Source organism: Pelodiscus sinensis, chromosome 1, assembly GCF_049634645.1.
Source record: "Pelodiscus sinensis isolate JC-2024 chromosome 1, ASM4963464v1, whole genome shotgun sequence".
Classification (NCBI taxonomy): Eukaryota; Metazoa; Chordata; order Testudines; family Trionychidae; genus Pelodiscus; species Pelodiscus sinensis.
In genome coordinates, this window is record NC_134711.1 from 110,886,248 (window position 1) to 110,896,640 (window position 10,393).

The following is a 10,393-nucleotide window of genomic DNA, read 5'->3' on the forward strand; positions in this document are numbered from 1 at the left end:
TGTAGTATAGACATAGGCTAAGAAGCTTTATGCAGAAGAGATCTTCTGTGAAATCTTCTTGCACAAGAGAGTGTGCACACTGCAAAAGTGCATCCAAAAGTGATGTGCTTTTGTGCAAGAGCATCCAGACTGCATGGATGCTCTCTCAAAAGAGTAGTGATAGAGATGCAGCTCTTAGTCTGGTCTACCTAAACAAGAGACAGAACTATGTTGCACTTTAAAGAACAAGACAGTGTATTAGGTGATGAGCTTTCATGGGCCAGACCCACTTCCTCAGATCAATTTGTGGAAGAAAATTGGCATGACCATATTACCAGAGTGATACAATCAAATTTTAGAACAGAGTGGGGGGGAAGTTAATGACATTAGGGGTGATAATTAGAAAGCACTGATAGCTAGTCACAGCATGGCCACCAGGGCACCTGTGCATTTTTTGCGCACAAGAAACAAAAACCTGTTCCCCATCCACATGCACCTTTTTGCGCAAAACCCCCTCTGTTCTGTTGATTTACTTGCACAAAAATGTGCTTGAGGTGTGGATGCTCTGAGTTTTTGCACAAAAATGGTTGTTTGGTGCAAAAACTCTGCAGTCTAGATGTAGCCTTGGGGGCTGGTGAAGAAGGGGGAAAAAGGGAGTCATATAGTCCCATATAGTGCTAATATTAAGACATTAAGGCAATTTAAGACAAGCCTACAAGACATTGGTTGAATGCAATATTGTTTATTTCACAAGAGACAAAATGTCTCTATTACAGCATATTGAGGAGAAGTGACAAGGGAATACAGACTTACTAAAACATTCAGCCGACTACATTTACATTAGACTTTGTGGCATGACAGTCATCTGATTAATAGTATTGTATACCTCCATGCATTGAAATCATCATGGTTGATGGCAATGCATGGTTCAGGAATCCAGAGCTGTGGCTGTGTTTAAAGCAGTGAGATCCTACTAAGGAGAAAAGTCTCATAGAAAGTTCTAGCAAGAGCTTCTTAGTGGTGGAGAGGACTACATGACTGTGGCAAGAGCAGTTTATCAGAAGTAACTTAGTCCTTAACCATTATTTTAATGTTTAGGGAAAACTGCAGACAGAGGTTGAGTTCCTGGGGTATATTCATGCAGTTTGAAGGACTTTACATTCATATTTTAAAGAGATACTTCTGGAGACAGCATTGCTATTTAGAAAGCTATTAGTCATTGTGTTAACATCTTAGCTCAGCCACAGGAAGCATGCAGCCTATGCAAGGTGAGATGAGTTATACTTCATGCTATCCAGGGGAGGAAATGCCTCTCCAGGATGATAGTGAAGCACGTTTGAGCCAGAAGGTGCAAGTAACTTCATTTCCTACACAAAGCAATTCAATCTAGCGTCGGGAGATGGATGTACAGAAAGGTATAGGATCTGGAAGCTTATGTGTTACTCACTATAAATGTCAAGGAAAGAGGTCTTTGACTAGTGAGCTGCAATAAGTATCAGAGCTGATTACAGAAGCTATTTATTTTCCCCAACCTCATTCTGTGGTTCCCTGGCTTCTTCTGGTATTGTGCCAGACAGCAGGAAGGGTCCCACAAGCCAGGACAGAGGAGTATTGTGCACAATGTACTCTAGTAGTTCATCCATGTACTCCTGGGCTTTGGTCACCTTTTTGCGGCTCTGGGTCAGGATACTGCTGGAGAGATCTTGGAAGGAGTGGACAGTGGAGAAGGAAGCCTGGAGCTCTTTTGTGCTGCAACGAACCTCCTGCACCTTATCCTGGATACTGGACGGGAAGCCTTGGATGCTGGACAGTAGGGTCAAGCAGGTTGCCTGGAGCTGCTGGACAATGCTCTGAAACATTGTCAGAGCACGAGACTCCAGTTGCTGAAAAGAAACAAGTTAGTGAGGTAGCGTAACAGGTAGAAATGCCACAACCCAAAGCTGGATCCTGGCTAAGTAGATACCTCAGATTGTACCAAGTCTTTATCCTCATTCCCTCCTGTCTGCCTCTTGCTCCAGTCCAGCCACATCTGGTGGAGTTTCTCTTGGCCATCTTGAAGTGTCTGATCCATGCCTTGCTTCACATATTCAATCTGAAAGGACACATTAGTCTGACCACAAGTGTTTGAGCATTTAAAAGATCCTGAGGCCTCCTCTGTGGAGAAGAGGGCTGGGCTATATTTCAGTATGTTTGGCATATGCCAGATAGTATTGAGAGCAAAGATGCCCATAACACCCTCACCCACCCCACTGAGTGACTCCTTTGCAACACCTGCTTTCTTAGAGATCTTCTTGGGAGACTGAGTTAGCCAGGTGCTGCTTTGCTTGTGAAGTTTGATGGAACCACAGCATTATGACAGGGGTTTGCTGCTTGCCTAGACTCAAGTAAGATTCTTAGGAAGCAGCCAGGTCCAGTGAAACATGGGTACTTGAGGAGAACAGGAGAGCCTAGACACCTTGCAGAGAAGACACTTCGAGCTGAACAGAGTGAGACCAAAGTCAGCTTCAGAATAAAATGCTGCAGAGAGAGTGCCTACCAGATCAATGGTATGATGAAGCTGGGAGAGCCCTTCTTGGATGCTCTGCCTGGTATTTTTTATCTTGGTTAGAGAATGCTGGTAGGTACGGTGACGGAGTTTGCTTGACAGGGAGCCCAAGCGCACAAAGTAACTTGGATGCTGGAGAGGAGCCTCTTGTTCTGCTTTTATAGATGTTGCAAGTTCAGCTGAAGGAAATAAGTGAGCTGAAGGAAATAAGTGGGTTTGACCAAAAGCACCCCAATCTAAGGCTGTCTACACACTGGCGTGATCTTGCGCCAAAAGCAGCTGCTCTTGTGCAAAAGCTTGCTGCCTGTCTACACTGGCCATGTGTTCTTGCGCAAGTAAACCGATGTTCTAATGTACAAAATCAGGGCTTCTTGCGCCAGAACTCTAATGCTCTCGCTCAGGAAGAAGCCCTTTTGCGCAACAGGCCAGTGTAGACAGGCAACATGAATTTCTTGCACAAGGAAGCCCTATGGTTAAAATGGCCATCAGAGCTTTCTTGCGCAAGAAAGCGTCTACACTAGCATGGATGCTCTTGGGCTAAAGTGCATGCCACTGTAGACGCTCTTGTCTGGAAGAGTTCTTGTGCCAGAAGCTGCCAGTGTAGACATAGCCTCACAGTGTAGCAAAAGGAGGTAGGTATAGTTTGTGCCTGCCTCCCAATATCTTGGGGATTCATAATAACCAGTAAGCTGCCAGAGGTGTTGCAGTAGCAACCATGGCTACACCTATTTGAAAGCTGCACTAGGCAGAGACAGAAGTATCCAGATCCCTTCATCACCTCCCACCCCCCCCAGGAGCCCAATACAATCTTATTGTCTGGATAGCTAAGCCTCAGGCTACAAGTGACATTCTAACTATTTCCACCTAGACCAGCAGCTTCCAAAGAGTGCTGCATAGTTCAACTAACTTCTCTTTCTGTGCCATCAAAGTTACCTATATGAAAGGCCAGGTGTGTGAAACCGAGACAGGCTAAGCATAACATTTGGCTCCAGCTTTGTATGCCATAAGGTGAAGAGGGCCTTCTTGAAAAGAAAAGAAGCAGGACATCTAATAAAAAGGAGGCATCTCATGCTTCAGACCTTGTTCCTCATCCGTTATGGGGAGATATTGATCTAACAGCTCTTCTGATTTCTCCAGCACTGCTTCCATCCCACTCATTGCCATCTGGCCCATTCTTGAGCCCATGGCTGTGCTCACGCTGTAGGTCATGACTGACTTGGTGGAATCCACACTCCCCTGCACAGCTTCTCTGGTCAGGTCTACTAAGCTGGAAAGTTTGCTGGCAGCTTCCACTTTGGAGGACGCCAGTTCCTTGGTGTTGGAAGCAACCTACAGAAATGACAATAGAAGACATTTGGAGATTGTTCTTCACACTGTTTCTACATGAAATCTTTAGGTCTGTCCTTTCCTCAAATGCTGCATAGCCTTTCCCAGTGAAGAACCATTATACCACAATCTAATTGATCACGAGTTACTGGGCTTTAGTTGCCCTCCTATTTTTGCCTCTTTAGCAGGTAGGTAACAGATCTGTGCTCCTAGGCAGCCACTTCCCTGGACTAATCTGTTCATGAGGCTGCCTGCAAGGCTCTGACTAGTCCAGCTTAAGCCATGCAGAATCTGAATACAACCTTCTCCAGAGAAGAGAATAAGTTTACCTTGTCTGCTGTAATTTGAAGGGTTGGCAGCATCTCTTCCAGTGTTTCCAGTCTCTTACTAGCATATTCATTTGCTGTTGCAAGTATATAAAATGCAGTTTAGTACCTTACAAGTCAAACTAAAAGCAAGGTTACTGCTATAGGACAAATGCAGTCAGAAGCGAGTCTAGCCATACTGGATGGAGAACATTAGTTTAGCATTTCCCCTTTTCTTTTCTGTGGTAATGTGCTTACCCCATGGCCTGCACTTTTGACATATGGTATATCCATCCAGCAGTTAAAGTTTCAGGCCTCCATTTTTAAAAATGGAGAACAATTTTGAGCATCTCAGATTGTGTCCAGATTTTTAAATTAAGAGTGGAAGAAAGTTATGGCACTAAAATTTAAGTTAATTATAGACTTAGTGGCATATTGACTAGGTCAACTCTGGACAAAATTAGACCCCAGGTACATTCCCCTTTCATTCATTCTTAGAGTCCCCTATCTAGTGTTAAGTTGACTTGGCTTTGTTGAAGCTAGATCTTTAAGAAGTTAGGCAATAGAGAGTACTAGGCTGGTGGATTTAAGGCTATCACATCAACTGCAGGATTTGGCTTCTGTAAGGCATTTGATTTGGTACCAACATGACGTATCAGGTTGACTTTGAATTCTTCCCTAACTGGATTAAAAGGTTGCTAGCTGATAGGTCTCAAAACGTGGTAGTGAGCAGGGAAGGATCTTTTAGAGGCGTTTCATAGTACCTGCATCACCTTATAAGCTAGGATGAGTAAAACCTCAGCATGAAAGTGAGATATTTAATAGCAAAATCTACTGAAGAACCTCTTTCTGCCATATCAGACAAGGATTTTATGTAGGAGAGGCTCTTGTTGGTGGAGTTGTAGGCAGAGTCTTGGTGGGTCAGAACAGTCATTTGACTTGGAGTTCACTGTGCAGTGCTAGGATAGAGCTAGTATCATCCTCAGATGCATTAGCAAAGAGAGAGTAGGAAGGTTATTTCCTCTGTATTTAGCTCTCATGCTAGTATGACTGGTCTGGTGTCCACACTTCAGGAAAGATGTGAAAAATCAGGGAGGGTTCTGGAGCCTAGTTTAGTTGATGAAGATTAAGGCGTTAGTTACAAATTGTAACTACCTACATGGAGACTAGAAGTGTAAAGGACTCTTCATCTGCTAGATTGATCTCACCAGCTGCAGGAACCTGAAGCTGAAGATAGGCAACTTCAGATTAGAAGTAAAGGTTAATATTTGCTTAGGGTCTAAGCCACTGGAGCAGTCTACCTAGGATAATGGAGACTATCCTTGGAAACTTAAGTTAAGGATGGATTTTTTTCCTCTTGAGACGCTTTAATGCAGCCTTGATGCAGGACTTCCCAGAAACAGTTAGTGGCCTGTGTGTCATGTAGGTGGTCAGACTAGATGATCATAGCACTCTTTCTAGCAACTCTCCCCCTTTTAATGTCAATATTTAGAGTGTTCGGACTTTCAGATGTTTTGAACAGCTGAAGTGAGCTCCCTGTTTCTCCCCTCCCCCCAAAGTGCTGGAATCATTTCTAAGTCCTTATTTCTAAAGAGGCTATTCAAATTTAAGGTTGGCACTCAGAGGACTCATATCAAATAGTGTTAGTCAAGTTATGCACCAGACACTGAAAACTCTTGCAACCATGGAAGTTATCTGGGAATGAGTTCTCAGTGGATGGGAAACTGATCAAGTGTCACAATACCTCCCCCCCCCCCATTTAAGGCAACCATGTAGGTGGTCAGCAAGGCAGGTGGTCTGGACTATCTCAGTACGTGGTTATATACAAGAGTAAGGACATTGAGTGTAAGTACAAGATACAAGCCTTCAAGAAGAAGCAGGAGACAGGACTGAGCCATTGTGCTCCATGCCTGCACATGAGATGGAGACAGTTATGGCATGTTCATTCATGAAAGAAGCCTACAAACCCCATTTACTTACTCTGTGGTTCAAATGAAGTCAGAATTGGCTGTGCTCCACTGGTTGCAGCCTCGCTAATGGTCTTCACTCCTCTCTCCGCTGCATCACACAAGGATTTTATGTAGGGGTGGCTCTCTTTAGTGGAGGCATAGGCAGCAGCAGCCATTTCATAGGCAGAGCTGACCAAGGGCAGACTGGCCACCTTCCTCAAGAGATTCTGTGGGCAAGAAAGGGAGAGATTTGTGAAGAGTCACAGAAGAGTGGATTGGTCAGAGGTGTACTGGCAAGTCTACAGTGGTAGGAGAGTCATTTAGCAGCAGATCTCAGCACAGTGTTGTCTATATACTGAGCTCTTGGGTGGCCACCCAGAACAGATTCAGATGCTGCCCAGCTGATTAGTAGAGGGCTCACAGCACCCAGCGAGCAGAATGTGCTTCTATTAGAGGTACACATCTGAATAAAAAAAATGTATTCTGTACATTGATGGGGAAAGTTAGAGGGAACATTGAATTATGGGAGGAAAGCATTGTTACTCTGAAACTAAGGCTCTCATTCTCAGCAGTCTGAAGGGTTAGAGTCAAATGATCTTCTAATTACGGTGGGATGGGTTCCTCCTCCTACCTCCCCCGCAAGAGGAGTGTCTCTTGGACCCAGTCTTTGAGAGGAGACCCAATATGACCATTCTAGTCCCATGTATTGTTTCCTGCCATAGTCCATGCTAGGTGCTTCGCAAAGGAATCAGGTGATCCATCCCTTGTTGCTCAGTCTCAGTTTCCGAGGAGAGGAGGTCAGGCTCGAGATGGCCAGAACATGAGGTTACATCTCTGGCCATGTTGGCCAATAACAGGCCATGAACTATTAGCTTTTTAAGAAATCCTAGTTATACTTACGGCCTTCACAACATCCCATAACAATGAGTTCCATGGGTTTACTATGGAAATGATCCCTGTGTGAAGTATTCCCTTTTATTTTAAGCTGCTACTTAGTTTCATGGGTGACCCCTAGTTTGTGCCATGTTTACTCCTTCACAAGACTTCCCTATTCACTTTCTCCACAACATTCATGGTTTTAGAGATTGGTCCTTAGGCACCTCTCTTCTAAAGTTAACACCCCAGTCACTTTAAATCTCTCACTTGGAAGCTGTTCTATAGCCCTAGTCATTTGATACCTTTGGTGTACGATACCTTTGGTGTACCTTTTCCAGTGCCAATCTCTCTTTTGAGATGGGGCACTCAGAAAAATATCATAATGCCTATGCCATGGATTTATGCAGTCCCACACTTTGTCTCATCTAATCATACATTTCTAACAATTTCTGGAATAGTTAGCTTAAAAAAACCCCCAAAACCATGGCACTACTTCTCTGAAAACATCTGCTCAATGACTTCAAGATGTTTCTTTAGTAAAGACCAGTTTAAAAGTTTAAACCTTATTGTCAGAGCTCTTCTAGCACCTCAGCCATTTAATAGCCCTGCTGATAGGGAGCCTGCTTAACAATTTCTGGTGTCTAGATTTTTATTTTTAATGTTACTTTTAATCTTTAGCTAATTTTTTATTGGAATGCCTAATTACACTTTTCTGCTTGACTTTCCAGAGTTTGTTTTTATTTTCCTCTAAGATTTAAACTTCCAATTTTTGAAACATGCTTTGCTAACTAACCACTTTTTACTTTAGCTTCCCCCCCCCCACCCCCAATGGCACTTTTTGGTCCCCTTACGAGTTACAATTGGTGTATACATTTAGTTTTAACCTCATTTTTTAAGTTTCCCTATAGCTGACATATACACTGCTTGTGATTAGTTGAATGAAAAAGTTTAACAATTTCCTCATTTTTGTGTAGTTCCCCTTTAAGTGTCCCTCCTTCCCCCCCCCCCCCCATCACCTGGGATGATATAAAGTTTATTATAGTTACTATTGTTAATGGCTCATCTATAGTCACCTCTTAATATTATGATCAAGGATTGCCTCTCCCCTTGTGGGTTCCAGACCTGCTTCATGGAGCAACTGTCCTTTATGGCATCTAGAAATGCTCTCTCAGCATCCCATCCTGAGGTGGCATATACCCAATCAATATGGAGATTAGAAAAATCAAAAAATAATGGGGAACTTCAGCTATTTTTGTAGCCTTTCTAGTCTTCCTGAGCATTTCACAATCACCCGCTTGGTGAGGAGTATGTTCCTACTGCTACATTCATATTATTCAAAGAATAGACTCTTTAGGGATAAAAATTCCAGGGTATCGTTTGAGTCATTTAAGATTTTTACTCCAATTTGATTGTGCCATTCACATAGAATGCCAACCCCTACCCCCAGCTTAGTCTGTCATTCCTATATATTTCCCACCACAGTATTATCATGCCCCACTGATGACCATCATTTTACTAAGTCTCCATGATTCAAGTTATATATGATTACCGGATATTAAAAAAATTGATATAAATACTAATGCTGTTTAGCATTTGTATACAAGCACCTATAACACTTCTATCACGATGGATGATAGCTTAGAGGAGTGACTGAATGGGACTCTTTCACCTCAGAGTTTTTCTTCAGTTCCTGCCTGTACTTTATCCACTTTCTGCCTCATCCCCTTGCTACCATAGAGAATCCTAATTCATTAATAGAGCCTCTGTCTGCCCCAGCCATGTATTCCTCTGCCCTGTTGGGTTTGCCCCACCATTTAAAACACCTCCACAGTGTTTTTGATTTTGTGAGAGGGAGAATCAGTATTATCTCCCTCTTAAGTCAGATCGCTACCTGTTGCTCCTGTTCCTGGGTCCCTAGGGAAGAGTCGTTTCTTTGGGTCTCAGAAGCCATAGCTGAGTCAGATGCACCTGAAAGGCAAGAGAGGGGGAACAGTTTATAGATCAAGAGTACAAGCTGAAGCATTTGATTAATGTTAAACAGCATGCCTATCAATCATAGCTTAAGAACTACAAATAACCAATGCTACTCATTTTTACCTCTTAATTATAATGTACAGGCCATTTCGCCCATATTACGCAGGATTAAGACTGACAGGGTTCAAGAGTGCTAAATGAATTCATAGAGAATAGATCCAGCTATTAGTCAAGATAGGCAGGATTGATGTCCATTCCCAGGTTCTGGAAAATAGAGGCTAAGGACAACAGGGAAAGCAGTCACTTGATGATTACCTGTGCTGTTTATTGCACCAGGTACAGGCCACTGTCAGAAGGCAAAATAATAGACTAGATGGACTTTTGGTCTGACCCAGTATGGTCATCCTTAAGTCACATAGTGCAGAGTGCACACCTGTAAGTTAGACTTGTCCAGATCTCAGTTAGGAAAGGGGGGGGGGGGGGGGAGCCAAAGCTGCCAATTGCTGATCACAGTAAAGAAGCCCCAACTTGATGCCATTCTCTCTTCTACCAAGAAGGAAGGGCAAACCCTCCCAAACATCATACATAAATTTTAAAAAGTAGAATTTTACACAAATTGCCACCTGCTTGAAACTAACAAATACATGAAGAAAACAAAGTGTTTTATTTATCACAGTTTTATCTACAACAGTTACTTACCTGCCATTATTTGCTGTAGTTGATAGTCTACTAAGTGCTTAGGCACCCTTCCCCCCCTCACCTTTTATGTACCGGGGGTGAGGTGAATACAGCTGTGGTCAGGAGCTGAAGACTGACAGTTCAGCAAACCTATGAAAACTAAATACTCTCTCCTGTGACCAATGATAGAATCTATGTGGGACTACAAGCAAGGGGCTCTTGAGGAAGTAATTGTATACATATGATTGCAATTGATGCCATGGTTAATTTCTTAGTAGAACTTTCCCATGAAGATGAGTTCTCCTGTGAGTAGCTTGCTACAGAGATACTTATGTACTTAATGTTCATTGCTTTCAGTCAAAGTTAAGCGTCTGAATAACTTTGAGGAGTTGGGTCTTATTGCTCTGTGCAAGTGTTTTTTATTAATGTAGAGCAGGCAGTGAGATGGCAAATCTGCATGGACTTGATTTGAGTAGTTTAAAGAAGGTACTGGCTTTTGCACAGTTCAGATATCAAAGCTACAAGTGTATTATTGTGGATTTTGTAACCCTATTTGTTATAGGGTAGTATTACAAGTAGTGCAGCTGAGATGCAGAACTGGGTCCTGAGTAACTTTCCCTTTGCATCATCTTGCTGCCTAATGAGCAACAATAAGGTTGGGAGGATCTTTGCCCATACCTCATCCTAATATACAGCTTGCTACCAGAAACCACCTCATGGTATAACTTGTAAGTTTTTATTACTGTTATTATATATTTGGG

At 42.9% G+C, this 10,393-nt stretch overlaps 1 protein-coding gene across 3 annotated transcripts; it reads right to left on the reverse strand.

Moving 5' to 3' along the window:
• Positions 1-701: 701 nt before the first annotated feature.
• Positions 702-9,768, reverse strand: LOC102446964 (perilipin-3-like). 3 transcript variants are annotated; one of them, XM_075897248.1, is made up of 8 exons: positions 9,654-9,768; positions 8,872-8,948; positions 6,136-6,331; positions 4,180-4,253; positions 3,604-3,853; positions 2,516-2,721; positions 1,943-2,071; positions 702-1,862 (listed from the first exon to the last, which is right to left on the reverse strand). In XM_075897248.1, exons 1-8 carry the CDS (start codon positions 9,658-9,660, stop codon positions 1,494-1,496), a joined length of 1,308 nt encoding a protein of 435 aa, XP_075753363.1. In that variant the 5' UTR covers positions 9,661-9,768; the 3' UTR covers positions 702-1,493. The 3 variants fall into 3 exon arrangements, with proteins under 3 accessions (XP_075753363.1, XP_075753368.1, XP_075753367.1); XM_075897253.1 differs by having other exon boundaries at positions 2,516-2,676; positions 9,654-9,767; XM_075897252.1 differs by having other exon boundaries at positions 2,516-2,703; positions 9,654-9,728.
• Between the last annotated feature and the right edge of the window lie 625 nt (positions 9,769-10,393).

Coding starts and splice junctions, on each gene's coding strand:
- LOC102446964 (XM_075897248.1), bottom strand. Junction 6,332..8,871: donor CCCAGGAACAGGAGCAACAG/GTAGCGATCTGA, acceptor TCTTGCCCACAG/AATCTCTTGAGGAAGGTGGC. Junction 1,863..1,942: donor AAGACTTGGTACAATCTGAG/GTATCTACTTAG, acceptor GTTTCTTTTCAG/CAACTGGAGTCTCGTGCTCT.